General features: G+C 37.2%; 1 protein-coding gene across 4 annotated transcripts in view; it reads left to right on the top strand.

The window, feature by feature from the left end:
- CACNA2D4 (calcium voltage-gated channel auxiliary subunit alpha2delta 4) overlaps positions 1–17313 on the top strand; it is a 2573275-nt gene that overhangs the window by 1081135 nt on the left and 1474827 nt on the right. For all 4 annotated transcript variants that reach the window (XM_044087505.1, XM_044087506.1, XM_044087504.1 and 1 more), the window contains one exon: positions 12316–12443. In XM_044087505.1, coding sequence (XP_043943440.1) covers positions 12316–12443 — 128 coding nt within the window. The remainder of the gene's footprint in view (positions 1–12315; positions 12444–17313) is intronic.

Genomic DNA, 17313 nt, shown 5'->3' with positions numbered 1-17313 from the left:
ATTTTATCTGGGAGGGGAAGAGGGCAAGTGTTAAATGGGATACGTTGATCCTTCCAATAGAACAAGGTGGTTTGGGATTAACTGATTGGAAGTGGTACTTTACATCTGCACAGTTAAGGCTCCTATACATAGCACAAGCAGAAAGCTGTAAATGGAAATGGATGATGATGAAACAGGGGCCAAGCTCATGAAATAAGGCGAGAGTAGGATTTTGTGTTGTATGCAAGTCCTTAATGAGAATAACATTAGCCATACAGGATATTATATTTATATTTATATATTTATATTTAAGTATGGCATGAAGTGACTATAAAAAAGCATTTGATAGTATCCCACATTCATGGATAAAATGTGCAACATACACCCTACACTGATTGACTCCATTGCACTGACCATAAAAAAGTGGCAGGGATAAAAATTCAAAGGGGGATATTCCAGACTGAGTCTATGTCACTGTTGCTGTTCTGCCTTGCTGTTAACCCATTAAGCTGTTTACTTAGCTTAGGTCATGGCTGCAATTTGGCTCCTAAAAACAACAAAGTGTAAAGACTTCTCATCTTCTCTTTGTCGATGATTTAAAACTGTATAGCTCAACAGATGAGGAACTGAAAGCACAACTGTAGGATGTCAACACTTTTTCAGATGATATAAGAATGTCATTTGGTCTTGATAAGTGTGCTAAAGCAATCTTTAAAGCAGGAAAACTGCAGCACCAGGAAAACATCAGTTTGGGACAAGAATGTGATATAAAAGAACTTGAGCAAGAGAGAGTGTATAAATATCTGGGAATTGATGAAGGATCAACAATAAAACATGAACAAATGGGAATAAAACTTAGTAAGGAATACTTTAGAAGACTTAAATTAATTCTGAAAAATAGCGTGGACATCTAGGAACAAAATCCATGCTATAAAACAATTTCCTCTTCCTGTCCTAACTTACAGTTTTGGAGTGACTGACTGGCCCCAAAACATGTTGGAGAGATTAGATAGGAAAACAAGAAGGATGCTTCATGCTCACCAAATAATTTATAAAAATAATTGCATACCAAGATTATATATTCCCCATTCCGAAGGAGGGATGGGCCTCCTTGAAATTGATTACATGTATAGATTTGCAATTGTGGGACTCCACACATATCTGCTGGCCTGACAAGACCCAAATGTAGTGAAAGTTTTGAAACATGAGCAGAATAAATCCAAGAAGAATTCTATGCTTAATTTATCAGAAGCATATCAGTGTCAAGCAGGAATGGGAATCAAACCAGAAGTAGGTAAAAATCAGGCAGCAACTGAATATGTCAAAAAACAAAATAAAGAATATAAGGTGAAGGACCAGATGAGAAGGTAAAAAATGTGGAAAAAGCATAAATATAGTTGCAAGTATAGAAAACTTCTGGAAAAACCTCATGTTGATCAGGAACGAATGCAGGAATGATTAAAGAGAGACAAATTCAAACCAAGAGATGAAAGGTTAATATTGGAGACCCAAGATAGTGAGCTACATACACGCTGGTTTACAAAGTCCTTTGAACATGTGGGAGAAACAGACAAATGTAGGTTTTGTAAAACCAAATTGGAAACGGGCGCACACCTCGTTGCTGGTTGCGACATACTAATGGCAGAAGGACTGTGTACTGAAAGGCATAATAATGTGGCAAGACTGTTGCACTGGGGATTGTGCAAACTTTATGGTATTAAAGTGGCTGAAAAACACTGGAAATATGAACCACAAAGCATCATAGAAAATGAAGTCTACATCACATGGGATTACCCTTTGCCAACAGCTCAAAAGATAGGTGCTAGAAAACCAGATACAGTGGTCCAAGAAAAGAAGACAAGAGTAGCATTGCTCATTGAAATTGCCACACCCAGTGACTACAGTGTTTTGTGTACAGAAAGACACAAAGTCATAAAATAACAGGATTTGCAGGCAGAAATGAGAGCAATGTGGAAGAAAGATACCCAGACAGTCCCAATAGTAGTAGGAGCAACGGGTCTTATAAAAAAGACTTTACAATCATATTTATATATGTTACCAATACATGTAACCCAGTATGAATTGCAGGAGTCATTATTGGGCACATTGTGGGTGCTGCAAAGAGCACTTTTGGCTGACATCAAAGATTGAAACAATACTAATTTCATTAATCATACTTTGACTTAGGAAAGGGGTCCATTCCCGTCATGATATTAGAACCCAAAATATTTGGAGAAATTAAAAAGAGATATTATATTTAATCTTGTATTGATACAAGAAACACATTTAACTACAGAGCAATGGTCAGATATTGGTGAAAAGAAGTGGATAAGACAAATTATAGCATCAGAGGGTAAGACTAGCAGTGCTGGTGTAGCCATAATAATCAAAAATCAATTTCAAGATAAAATACCTGAAACTAAGAGTGATAAAGAAGGTGGGTGGTGTTATGTAACTTTCACCAACCCAGTATTACCAAATCCCATAATGGTGCTTAATATATACGCACCCTGTAACAAGCAACATCACTTTATTATGTCACTTTACCCAATCTTAAACCAAATTAAAGATCACTATATAATAATTGGAGGTGACTGGATACATATCAAGACCCAGAAAAGGACAAATCTAACCTGACCAAATCTTATAATAAACTAGCTACAATAGCTCTAAATGAATTTAAACAAGATTTTAAACTGTATGACCCCTTCAAGTATGGGAATAATGACAGTACAACCGGGAAGTTCACATTCTATTCCCAATGCCACAAGATGTGGTCGAGAATAGACTACTTTGTAATCTCAGACATACTTATTAACATAGATCCCTCAATAGTCATACACACCAGATTTTTCTCGGACCATTCCAAAGTTACATTGAATATCAACTGGGACAAAAGACGGTACCTAGCAGATAGAGGTCACAACTGGTCATTAAATCCTAATCTGCTTACCAAAACAGATATAATAAATGAAATTGAGAAAATATTAAAAACATCCCTTGTAAATGTCCCCACCTCACAAGTCCCAATGGACAGAGAATGGGCGGCGGACAAAGCACAAATCAGACGATTATTCATCAAAAAAGCAGCATATTATAAAAAGAAAATGCAACTAAAAGAGGAACACACCTTGAAAGAGAAGATTGAACAACTTGAACGAGAATTACTAAATAACCCTAATAATCAAACGGAAGTTGATTTCCTAAAAACACAGAGAGACCTCTATATGTTAGAGAACGAAATATATCTTTTTATGAGGCAAGAATGTTAGCCAATTATGCAGAAGAAACACAAATTCTGTCCAGAGCTTTGACCAGAATTATTTCACAACATAAAACCACCTCAAATATAGTAGAAATAAATTACAGGGACAAAAACTATATAAGAAATGAAGAAATAATCAAAGTATTCGAGCAAATATATTCTCAAATATATGCAGAACAGAGATTACAAGCCTCTAGGGAAGAAAGGACTCTTTTTCTTCAAAAATTAAAATTTCATAAACTAAACTTAGAACAACAAAAAAATTAACGGAATATATTTCTATTAATGAGATAATCACAACAATTAAACATTTGAAATCACACAAGGCCCCCGGACCGTATGGACTTACTTCAGAGTTTTACAAATCTTTCACTCCCCTTATTGCAAAAGTGCTAAATCATGTGCTGAACTATATAATAAATAATAACATAAATGATATTCACTTTAACACCTCCAAAACTATTTTCATATTAAAAGAACATGCAGATCCCAAAAACCCAGATAGTTATAGACCCATCTCCCTTTTAAATATAGATACAAAGATCCTAACTTCGATACTCACAAACAGATTAAAAAACCTAATAGAGAAAATCATTTCTCCAGAACAATCCAGGTTCACACCACATAGACTGACCAGTGATAACACGTTAACATTGGATACATTGATATCTTTTGCAAATAAGAAGAACATTAACATTTACGCAATGGTAGTACATGCCCACAAGGCATTTGATAGGGTCAACCTAGAATTCTTACTTCAAACATTACCTTATTTTGACATACCTAACAACTTTGTACAGATTATTCAAATTATCTATAGTAATCCCTATACATCTCTTTACATAAATAAAACATGGTCAAATAGAATTTCGATAAAAAAATGGAACAAGGCATCGCAAGGATGCCCACTATCACCTTTTCTATTTAACTTATACCTAGAACCACTGTTAATGCTTATCATAATCCCCCCTCAATACATAACCTCAAAATATATCTTTCCACTTTCGAAGATGATTTAAATATATATTTCACTACACCAAACTTCGATATGACCAAAATAATAAACGCAATTGAACAATTTTCCTATATGTCCAATTGAAAACTAAACCTTAATAAAACTAATATCTTCCATTTGAGGCCAAACAGGCTTATTTCATTGATACCACTTTTAGACACCATAAAAATAACGGATGAAATTAAATACCTGGGAATCACTTTTTTCAAAACTATAGGGAATTCTACCAACATAACTCTTAAATGGCAAAGCATTATACAAGACTGTACAAGGTGGAACAATGTTAAGCTTCCATTTCTGACCAAAGTCTCAATAATTAAAATGAACATACTACCTAGGCTAACATATATATATATATATATATATATATATATATATATATATATATATATATATATATATATATGACATCACAAATACCTATACATAATAAATTCTTTAAATAAATTCATACCTCCCTAGCAAAATTTATATGGGATCCTAAAAAGACCAGAATCTCATACCAGAAACGAACACTCCCCAAGAACAAAGGGGGTCTTAACCTACCAGATTTTAAAACATATTACTCTATTATCCACACTAACAGAATACTGAGAATAGCAGAGTATAATCCGTCAGCAAAATCTTGGTCACGGCCATGGGTGATAATATACTACAGATACATCAAATCACTAGGCATCAATCCCAAAGTACTTCCCTTTTTGAACAAAAAAGATCTACAGGCGCACAAATCTATAGACCCTCTAAAACATTCTATAAACATAACACAAAAACTATTTCATTCCTTAAACCTGGGGCAAGCTCTGATAACATTACAACCCCACCATAAAAATCCTAATTTAAAAATAAATAAGATGCTAGATTTAGATTCCTTTCCTCTATTAAAAGAAAAAAAGAATACAAGATATCTACCCACTACTTAATTGTACTATCCAAGAAATGAGAAATAATCTGAATCTACTTAAGTCTTGTGTCATAATCCTTAGACAAATCAAAGAGATGTGTTCCAGTTACCTCCAAAACCTTACCATACCCAATAGTGACATGGAAAAATGCACTCTGCTCTGGGAGACTATCCTCATGACAAAGAAAACTATAACAAACTCATACAAAATGATAGGGGAAATCAAATTCCAGAAAGACCTCCTTTTCTCTAACTTGTGTCTTTCAGCTTTTCCCGGTTAGGAGTTACCACAGCGGAACTCCGGTCCGCTAATGATTGCAGTAGATTTTTACATGCCGAGTTGCCAGCTCTGACGCACAACCTTCAACGAAGGTATGCCCATTCACGCATGTCTCTACACAGAAGACGCCCTAGCTGAGAATCGAACGGGACAACGTCTTACTGTGAGGCAACAACCCTACCGCAGCACCACCACTGCAGTATACCACCATCTTTGGATGATCACCAGATACAAAATGCAATTAACTTAACACTGAAAAGCATACCCCTTAAAAAACTATTGTACACACAGCTTATGATAAATAATGCATATTTCACACCTGCATTACTACACAAATTCAATGCAACAAAATCACCATACTGTCCCCACTGCAAGGATCAGATAGCAGATTTAATGCATATATTTTGGAGTTGCAAATGCGTCTATAAACTCTGGAATTCACTGAAATTGCAGTTACAAAAAGTGGGACATCAGTCATCAACACTTACATGGGAATTTACCATATTACATATTCGCCCATCTAACTTCTCAGTAAAACAAGCAAACTCACTTATAACCATATTCTCATTAATGAAACTATATATAGCCCCCAGATAGACTCTATGAACATCTCTTGGGAGTGTTTTAAGAAAGTGGCTATTAAACACCTATTAGCTCACAAAATAGTAATGGATAAAAGAAACAAAAACAGCAAAACGCGAGCAACTTGGGAACAAACCTTTAATATCATTCTAGCATAAAAAATCATGTACACTATAGAGTAACGTGTTATAAGGGAACCTAGTAATATACCCACAAACTCGCAACAAAATATGGTATTGCAAACATTAATGTATGTGTTGTCTTTATATTGTTTAAACTTGTTTGAGAAAGCATCTATGTAGATAATGTAAATAGGTTTGTTATATGACCTTCATGTTTCTGTACTGACTACAATGTATAACTTTCTCTTATGGTCATGTTATAATATGAACATTTTTGTGTCTTTTATAAATGTAAAATGAAAATAAAAATTATTGAAAAAAAAAGAGATATTATATTCACAAAGTAGCAAAATTCTAAGAACTAAGATCACATGGGAATGGAGTAAGGAGATTCTGCCAATAGGCATGAATGTAATTAGGGGTAAAGAGAATAGGCAAGAGTGGTCTGGAATTTAACCAGCAAGGAACCAAATTATTGGGAGTAAATAATTAGGGAGGGAAAGGTAATAGAATGGGAAGAGGACAATAATTAATTTGGACTGCAGGCTAGATTGCCTTCCCTATCAAGAATTGATATCAGAGTTAAGGCAAAGAGAAAGGAATGAGGGATTTAGTGCAAAGGACCAGCACTGGTAAAGTTTTTAGTTTACTCTAGAACAGAAGCTGCTGTTAAAAAATGAATAATTAGTACAGCATCTAAAATATTGCATGATAGCTATAGGAATCAAACAGAACAGTTTAGAAAAGATTGGAAAGAGAGATCAGATAAGTTATTCACAAAGAAACAATTAAAGGATATATGGATGGCTCCCAAATATGCAGCGGAAGTGTTTGCATAGATATTTTTATACCCCAAACAGACTTTTCCTCAAGTACATTGCAAATGTTGGAGGTGTGATGAGGAGGAAAGATATCATTAGGAACATATTATTTGGGAGTGTGACAAGTTGGCAAGCTTTACAAATTCCCCACAGACTATTCTATCATAAATACAGGTTGAGAAAATTGGTGCAACCAAGGATTTTTATTTTTTTGTACTGGGATGCAGGATCTGAATTAGCTAGATACAGTAAAGCCTTGCTAAATATAATTGTGGTGGCTGCCATAAAAAAATTACTAGAAAATGGAAATCAAAGTCTAACCCAACCACATTTGAAGTAGTGAATATGATAACAGAGGTAAAATAACTGAAAGTGGGATCTTTGGAAAAGGATAGGAGCAAATTGCTTAAAAAATATGGGAATTGTGTGATCAAAACATGCTGAATAATGTTTTGGAGGAGGAATGAGGTTTAACGAAAGGCAGGGACTGAGTTTTAAAAACAACACAACCAACTAGTACTCGTGAACACAAAAAGACAGCAAAACTTGCAGATGTTCTCCTTTTCCAAAACTTTATTCCGTAAGTGCTTTCATAAGGAACTGAGTTTGTTATGTAATGCTGGATTGACAATGACTGTACAGACGATTGTATGTGTTGTCCAATGTTTGTAACTGAGAATATGTCAATATGGTTTGTCTTCATTAACAGAAATGTATGATTGTCTATGTCATAAGTGATAATTCAGTAAAGATGATTTAAAAAGATAAGAAATAAATGCAGTAATTGTGGATCTCTGGAGTATTCCTCACTTCTTAGAATGTTTCGCGAATGATCGGTGTAACATTTCTATTCTAAAAGTGAGCCCTTCTTGCAGAGTTGAAGCATGAGAAAATCACATGGTTAAAGCATTGACCATGTAGATGTCTTCCATGTCTCTGGTACACCATATCCTACGGTTATTTCTCTTCTCACTCTCTAGTAGCTAAATGATCTCATTTGTCCTACAACCTAGTATTTTGTTTTAGAATGAACTCAGGTTTGCCCCTTCCTCCTTCAGTCTGCCATCTATGTCATTTAAGGAAGTCATGCTGTGTTTTATTTGGATTCCTTGCTGCTGATTTAGAGTATTTAAAAGTTCACAACAGAATTAATTTTAGCATTTAGTCTGTCCAGTTTTAAAGGTAACTTCTGTAAAAATGTAGCCATTTGTAGAAATTCTTTTTTCTGTTAGACTATTCATGTGAAAAGCTGTAATTGTTCATTTATTATGTAGTTCCAAGTTCACTGGTGACAGAAAAGGGTTGTAAAATATATCAAAGCTGTAGTAATCGATTTTGACACAGATTCTGTATGTGAAGGTAATTAGAATGATACAGATCCTTTTTATCCAGCTGGTGCTGAAATTTCCTTTCAGCTATTATTATACTCTGCAGAACATATTTAGAAAGCTGCTATTCATTGGCCATCTTGGATGTATATCAGACTCAGTCTATTCTGATTAATCACTGCACCATGTTATGGTTTACCTTACATCCCTCCAGCTTTTACTGTGTGTTAATCTACTCTTATTCATGATATTGTTTATTACATTGGACTTAGTTCCTAAGCAGTCTTAATTTGAACTGTACTGAAATAGGATTGTTTGTAGTTAAGCTACACTGCAATACTTTATTTTGCATTTTAACTAAATGTTCTTGTTCCTTACAATTAATTTATTTTATTTTTCTGTTATGCTTTCTTTTAACTGTTATAATTCCATTATATTGATGTAATATCCTTCTGACATATCTGCGGTATTTGCACTATAAGGCTACAATTTGCTAAGAGGGGTCTCCTTTCCTGTACTTTTAAAGTAGCTTGGCCTTACTTTGGGTTACCCCTGTGTTACTTATTTTATCTTTTCTAAGGCTTATTATGGTACCTGTATTCAGCACGTTTGTTTGAGCTACAGTGCGAGTTTCATTTTATTTTTACTGTGGTCAGTTCCTCTTTTTATCATTTACTCTGTTTTTACTGAAGCTATTGTTTACATATAAAACTGAAGCTTTTTAATTTTCTTAGGAACAGTTTCCTTTCTTGTAAGCATTATTTTAAGCTTATTACTAACTGCTGGCCTGACTTTCTTCCTTCAACTGCTTTGTCTTTTATTGACTGCTTTCCCTTCTTTTTGGCATTATAATTCTCCCGTTATGGGCTCTTTCACTTGTTTAGTGTCCTACCTATTTTCTTGTGTTGTTCCTTCATGCATTTCCATTTTCTGGTGTATCACTGATTAATTACCTGATCAGCCCTACTTTCAGGTTGTCGTGAATTAAAATGGTGACTGTTTTACTCTCTTGGATCTTCAGCCTTTTACCTTTCACTACCTGCTGAACTGTGCTTTTTCAGGTTTGCAGGTCTGTTTACATTCTTCACTGGCCGTTGGCAGAAGTGGGTCTTTCTGGGAATTCATGGCTATATACTCTTGGTTGATATCAACCTAATACCACCCAGGAGTGAAATATCCTCAGGGCACTTATCCTTTCTTTGTTCTGGTTGTACCAGGAGGGTTTCACTTTACCAAACATGGCAGCTGACTGGGACCCATCCTTTTGTGAGCACCTTTAGTTCCACACTCTCAAAGGCAGTGTCCATCTAGAATAAATGTGAAATGATCTCAGATATGTTGCAGGATATTGACCTTACTTTTATTATAGAGACCTGGCTTGATGACCCCTTTGTCCTCCCTTTGACTGCCACTGTGCTACCTTGGTTCTCTGTCACTCCGTGCCCAAAAGGGGGTAGGATCAGGAGTGGGATTGCCATCTGCTATTCCTCTGGATTTCAATTGACCCAGGTTGTCACCAGGGACATCAGCTTGTTTGAATGTGTGTAGCTTGCAGGAACAAATATTACTTTTTTCCTCATCTACCATCCACTCACTTGAGTAAGAACATTCCTACAAGAGTTTACTGACTTCCTCACTGATTGTTTGCTAAGTCACTAGAACCTTATAGCTCTCTGTGACTTTAATGTCTGGGTTAAATAATTCATTTGTTTATCCCTCCTTGGACTTTTTTATTAATCTTTTAATGGCCTGGCGTATCCCTATTTTTTAACCAAAGAATTGCTATTTATTTGTTTTATTTACACAGTTTGTATTGTACTACTGTACAATTCATACATCTTACTATGTCGTTATATCCAGTTATTTGGAATGTGGTTTTATTCTATTGCTACTAGTACTTTGTAAAGCAATATAATAAAACTGAAGCTGAAACTGAAACTGGAATTAACTTGTAAATTAAGTCTTCAATTTTAGACTTGTCTCATCTACTACTGAAAAATAGAGGAACAACAATGAGGAATTACAGGAAATGATATCCCTGCCTCACATCAAGAACTACCTCAGTTCGATTCTCAGCCGGGGTGCCTTCTGTGTGGAGTCTGCATATCCCCCCTGTGTTCACATGGGTTTCCTGCCACATTCCAAAGACATGCAGTAGATGGATTAGACACTCTAAAGTTGGCCACAGGTATGAGTGTGTGATATGGAAGAACTACTGTGGCCAGGCTAGACACCTGGTGGCATAAACCTTGGCTCAAGATGATTGTCACTGTTGAAGTGAAAACCCTGACCCCATGTGGAAAACATGAAAAGGGGGTTGTGGATGGATGGATATGTTCAGTTAGTTGTTCTGAATGGCCCAACATTTTGATTAGTCAATCATTTTTCTTTGCATCACTGCATTGCAAAACAGCACATACTGTTGCAATGAGCTATGCCAAAGGTGGCAGTGTAAGGCTCGAGACCAATGGGCCTGTCCATCACATCATATAGTATTCGACATATAGTAAGTACATTATGGTACTGAAGTAGCTGAAAAACACTGGAAACATGAGCCACAAAGCAGCATAGAAAATGATGAAGGTTACATCACGTGGGATCATCCATTACCAACAGTTCAAAAGATAGATGCTAGAAAACCAGATATAGTAGTCCAAGAAAAGAAGACAAAAGTAGCATTGATCATTGAAATTGCCACACCCAGCGACTACTGTGTCTTGCGTACAGAGAGACACAGTAATAAAATATCAGGATTTGTAGGCAGAAATGAGAGCAATGTGGAAAAAAGATACCCAGACAGTCCTGATAGCATTAGGAGCAATGGGTCTTATCAAAAATAATTTACAGTCATATTTAGGTATGCTACCAATACATGTAACTCTGTACGAATTTCAGAAGGAGTTATTACTGGGTACATTACGGGTGCTGCGAAGAGCACCTCTGGCTGACATCAAAGATTGAAACAATACTGGTTTCATGAACTTTAATCACACTTTGACTTAGGAATGAGATTCCTGTCATGGTATTAGAAACCCAAAAGATTTGGAGAAATTGATAAAGGAAGTACTGAAATGTATTCTTAAAATGATAATTGCTATGCCAGCTGTGGAGACAGCACAGGATGCATAATTTTCAAAATGTAAGGAAATTATTTGTAAAAGAGTATTAGTGCACACTATAAGATTCATTTCACAGCATAAAAATACAATAATTAATAGGAGTTGATGTCATAGCATTTGATGCATGTAAATTAAACTGGTTAAGATTCATTTCACGCAAGCAAGCATGCAGGATGCCATATAATGTCACTTCCCGTCCCTTGCTCTCTCATTGGTGATAGATCCTCTCCAGGCCACCACCATAAAGTACATAGACAACCATGGCTTCATTAGTACCATATTTATGCCTACTTTCTCCTAAGTTAGCTTCCACACCACTAAACCTTTAGTGTGTGGGCAATTAAGAGGAAATGTGATGCCACAGTCAGTCATAGTGGTGCAGTGATGTATGTTTTGTGTATTGAATTAGGTGACATATGACATATGTGAAAATCCTAAAACAAGTTAATTTCCAGAGTATTAATGCTTTCCACACAGTTACTAAGATATACACACATACACAGACATACAAAAGACATAAAAACATATGCATGGTATGCAGTACACTCCTAAAGTCAATGTTAGGGTTCACTGCAAGGAATAGTACACCTGAAACAGCTAAGATGAGGACAGACATACCAGTGAAACAGCTAATAAAGCAGACTTTTCCTTATCTTATCAATAACATTGATAGGAAGGGACATGGGAAGTAAAGGATCTTCATTACAACATATCTTTTTGCCTTGTCACTGTAAGGAACTGCCTGCCTGATGATTTGCATAAATAATAATTTATAGGATATGCTGTACACTAACAAGTACAAGGTACTACAAAATATGACATCATAATTTTTATAGAAGTATTCAGCATGTCCTTATAATTCTTTTTTTCTGTATAACCTGCTGTGCTTTGTTTATCCAGAAAGTTCCTGACAGTGGAGGATAAAGAGAGCATTTTTACGATGGATCACTTTCCCCTCTGGTACCGTCGGGCTGCAGAATATCCACCTGGGAGCTTTGTGTATTCCATTCCCTTTGAAGACATTCAAGGTGAGCTCTTTGGATAGAAATGAGTGGTGATGGTGATGTTGCCTGGATGGATTTTAATTATCTGGTCACCTGTATAAAATTATTTCTCATACAATTCAGCAAAGCTTTCCACAGAAGCTGTACTCTACAACAGAATTATAATACTATATGTACTTCTGCAGGCAATGAAACCTCGCTTCAAGAAGTCCTTTTCTGTAAGTAACATTTAGGTCTTCTTTGTTGAGGATCCTTTGCTTTATTTATCATAATTTTTTCACTACTGAGGTTCTGTGCTTCGAAGTGCCCATGCCTTCTCCTGATACATGGCATGGCATTATACATTTTATATAGAATGGGTACCACTGACCTTATGTCCTCCATTTCTAAAATGTCTTTCTTCTCTCTCACAGAGTTTGAATCTTAACCTTACTGCCTCTTAACACATTGATAAGAACTGTCTTAAGTGTCAGAGATGTAATTTATTCATTTTCATTTTATTTTATTTTGTTAGCCACATTATCCAGATGGGCAAAGGTGATTTTTAATGATGACCTGGAAAACCTGAATTCCTGGAACATAGTTACAGTAGAACATTTATAAAAATGTACAATTAAAATGTTTTGCATAATTTGGTAGGTACAGTTGATTAGTAAACAATGTCTAAAAACAAGAACATTGGGGGCAACCCCATAATCATCATCATGCCGTGACATGAAAATCAATAGGAAGATATGTGCAAAATAGTAATATAACCAACAGCATATAACAAATATACCAGTTACATTTACCTGGCATCTGGCAACATATAGTGATAAGATTCATCAGATATTTAGTAATAAAGACCTTTACAAAAGTTAGTTGTATAAATAATTAACAGCAGTAAAGAGTGGAAATGTTTTGGGATTTAACTTCAGCAGACAAGAAGCTGATTACACAGGTGAAGCCCTGGACTAATGGAGATAGTTAAGTGACTGTTTCATTGTTTTTATTTTTTTTAATAATAAGAGGTATTTTATAGGTTAAAGTCAGCAGTAATGAAAGTGGTGGTAAATACAGACGTAGTATGGATAGGTAGAGCACAGGCACCGAATGTCGACAGATAGAGTGGTACAAGAAGAGGAGTGAAGAATTATGGGAAACTGGAAACAGTAGTTGTAGGTAAGAGTAGAATAGGATTACTGGTAGCAAGGAGAAGGTATAAAGTCTACATATAACCATGCAGTTAGAAAAGGGAAATGTTAATAAGCACCCAGTAATCAAGCAAAACAGTGATGAGACAGTGGACACCTGTCACCTTGGGTAGGAATGCAGAACTGAAGTTTAACAAGCCTAGCTGGGGGTCCGCTCAGGTGACCCCCTCATATGATCCCATGTATCAGCACAAAGAGTCTTGGCATTAGCAAAATTCTCCCTCATTAAAGTCCATGATGATCTTGATGGCCTCCACTGGATGTGAGCTTTGTAATCTAGCAAACCATTGACCTTACACCTATCAATGGCCAACAGCCAGAAGACCTGTATCTTCAGATCAAAAATCACACCTGCTATAGTGAAGCATATGGCTGGCAGGCTTGTTATGTGTAACAGGTCTTTAAACGACCTGAAGTATGTATAGAAGCTACAATCAAGCATTACAACTTCTGCATCTCATGGGCTCCAAGTCATGCCCATGACAATGCTCCTATGTCTGCTCTTCACTGCTTCTGGGATATGGCTTTGTATTTATGTGGTGCAAGATGGTCAGGGGTGTCCAGACTCATTATTGTTGGAGCGCCTTGAATTGTGCTGGCAGCTCCAGACTGGAGCTTGTTTTTGCCCAGGCCTTAATGAAGTGTATTCTTTATTATGTATTCTCAAATTGAAAAGTTTGAAAAGATAAACTAGGACCCCCATATAGAAAGATACTATTGAGTTTTATTCAAGTTTAACTTTGCATTCCTTTATGGTGATGGATTTAATTGATTAATTGAAAGTTGCAATCGTGTGACAATTTATTTAACTGTATATTTAAGCTTGAGTGTAAAGTGCTTGTTTTATCTGAAGAAGTCCTACCAGTGAGTAGGACGAAAAGTGCTTAATTAAATACTTGTATGCTGTGTGTACCTCCGGCTCAACGTGGTTTTACTTTTCTGCTGGTTTGGTCACATTGACTAATGTTGATGTGACACCCTGACCCCATTAAAAAAATGGAAAAAACTGTGACAATGACGATGACAACTGCCTGTGTAGGACTGAACCAAAGGTCTTGGTGAAATCCAGCTAGGACACAAATACTGACAGTCTTCTGTCATATCTGGCTGCAGTCCAGTAATAAAATTGAATCAGATTTGATGAACAGTGCCTTCTGATCATCAACTAATTTTGACTGACATGCTCGAGACTATTGTCCTCTAGGGTCCTCTAGGAAAACAAGCATTCCATTAGTGTTCCCTCCATTATTTTGTCTACTTTCCAACAACATCAGTTATGTTATATTTTTCCACCCCCATCCCCCTACACATACATTGTATAAATGCGCCATTCTTGCTTCCTTGCATTCTTCAGACATTGCTGCACTGAAAAGTCATCTTTTGAAGATCTTCCTCAGGGAATCTACCATCTCACTAATCAGATTCCTGAGGACTGCTGATGTCACCTAATCAGATCTTTCCACCTTATCCTCTATTAGGACAACCATCTCCTTCTGCATCCTTATCTTCTATAGCCTGATGTCTGCCAATCACTGTCTCCATTCTGCTCTTTGTCTTTCCCAACATTGAACCCTCTACCATTTCTTACCTTCACAATGGCTGCAGAAAAGCATTTATTTAATACTTCTACTGTTCATAGGACATTGAACCCTCTACCGTTTCCTTCCTTCACAATGGCTGCAGAAAAGCATTTATTTAATACTTCTACTGTTCATAGGACATTGAACCCTCTACCGTTTCTTACCTTCACAATGGCTGCAGAAAAGCATTTATTTAATACTTCTACTGTTCATAGGACATTGAACCCTCTACTGTTTCCTTCCTTTACAATGGCTGCAGAAAAGCATTTATTTAATACTTCTACTGTTCATAGGACATTGAACCCTCTACCATTTCTTACCTTCACAATGGCTGCAGAAAAGCATTTATTTAATACTTCTACTGTTCATAGGACATTGAACCCTCTACCATTTCTTACCTTCACAATGGCTGCAGAAAAGCATTTATTTAATACTTCTACTGTTCATAGGTAGGTACTAGGCTATCTGCCCGAAGGCATTTATAAGCCTAGCCAGAATGTGTTGGCTTTCGCCACCCCCTTAGATTTGTTCCCTGTACCTCTATCCAACAGAGCCACTGAAGTGATCCCCGGGGTAAACCTTCCCATCCACTCGTCAAGGTTTCTCTTGAAGAGTGTTAGTGAGGAGCTCTGCCTAATGTAGATTGGGATCTTGTTCCAGATCGTTGGAAATCTCTGGGACAGGAATCTATCCCTCCAGCACGTCCTATTTATTGTTGTGGTGAGGTTTAGATCCCTGGAGCGTGTGGCTTAAGGGGATATGGTTTTCTTTAGTTGGAGCATGTCCATCAATTCTGGGTTGGACATGGCCTTGTATGTCAGGCAGAGATCACCTCTGAGTAGGCGGTATGCAACTGAGTACAGCTGGAGTTTCTTCAATCGAGCTGCATACGGGATCTGCTTGAGGCCAGTGATCCTCTTGGTGAGGTACTTCTGTGGTCTATCCAGTTGTTGCAGATGTCTTGTAAGGTACATCCCAAATGGGGCATTGTACTCTATGATGGCTCTGATGAGTAATGAGTAGAAGGGCCCAATGACCTCTTTCGATCTGGATGCAAACCCTTTTGTAGTTAGGTGGGCCACATAGAAAGATTTTCTAACCACTTTGGCAATGTGATTATCAAAGGAGATGTTACTATCTACTTGGGTCCCCAGATCCCTTATTACGCCTTCTGTATTTAGTGGGCTACCACCTATGTGGTAGTTTGTGGGCACTTTGTTTTTTCCAAAGGGGATGGCTATGCACTTTTTGGCATTTAGCTTGAGGCCATGATTTTGACACCAGGTATCTGTCTCAGTGAGACCCTTTTGGAGGATGTCTGTGTCAGCTGGAGAGTCAATTATAGCCCCTAGTTTGCAGTCATCTGTGAACTTGGTCAGCCATAGTCCTCCTGTGCTTGCCTGTACCTCTGTGAAGTATATGCCGAACAGGAGGGGTTCTAGGACTGAGCCCTGGGTAATGCCACTTGTAACCGGTTTAGAGTTAGACCTAGCTCCCGCAACTCTTACCATGTGGGTTCTGTCCGTGAGCCAGTTGGCAACCCATCTCATGATGTAGGGGTTTCTGTTCAGGCTGGTGAGCTTGTCTATAATACCTGAGTGGGGAATGGTGTCAAAGTCCTTTGCGAGGTCTAGGTAGGCTGTGTGGACCACCTTTCCCTCATCTATAACCTTGGTAACTGTCTCAAAGAAGTCCACCAGGTTTAGGAGGCATGATCTGCCCTTAACAAAGCTGAACTGGGTAGGGTCCAGTGTTTGAAGGTTCCCAATGTCTCTGTTAATGAGATCCATGATGACGCGCTCCATAGCTTTGCAGACCAAGCTAGTCAGGCTTATAGGGCGATAGTTCCTGGAGTTCGTTGTGGCTCCACCTTTGTGGAGCGGAATAACCATTGCTGTGCACCACTCTGTGGGCACTTACCCTGTGGAGAGGCTGAGTTTAAACAGTGTGTTTAGGTAAGGGGTTAGTTCATCTTTGAGCTTGTGTAGGATGCAGCCTAGGACACTGTCCGTCCCATTGATGCTGTGTTTTTGGCTTTGGAGAGGGCTGTTTTAACCTGAGTGTCTGTGATTTCAGGGGCACTACATTCTTCTTTCATAGTTATGGGCCCTTTTGGGGGTG

This window comes from Protopterus annectens, chromosome 11.part0 (assembly GCF_019279795.1).
Source record: "Protopterus annectens isolate FY-2018-M chromosome 11.part0, PAN1.0, whole genome shotgun sequence".
Lineage (NCBI taxonomy): Eukaryota > Metazoa > Chordata > Ceratodontiformes > Protopteridae > Protopterus > Protopterus annectens.
This window is presented reverse-complemented; position numbering and strand designations above follow the sequence as displayed.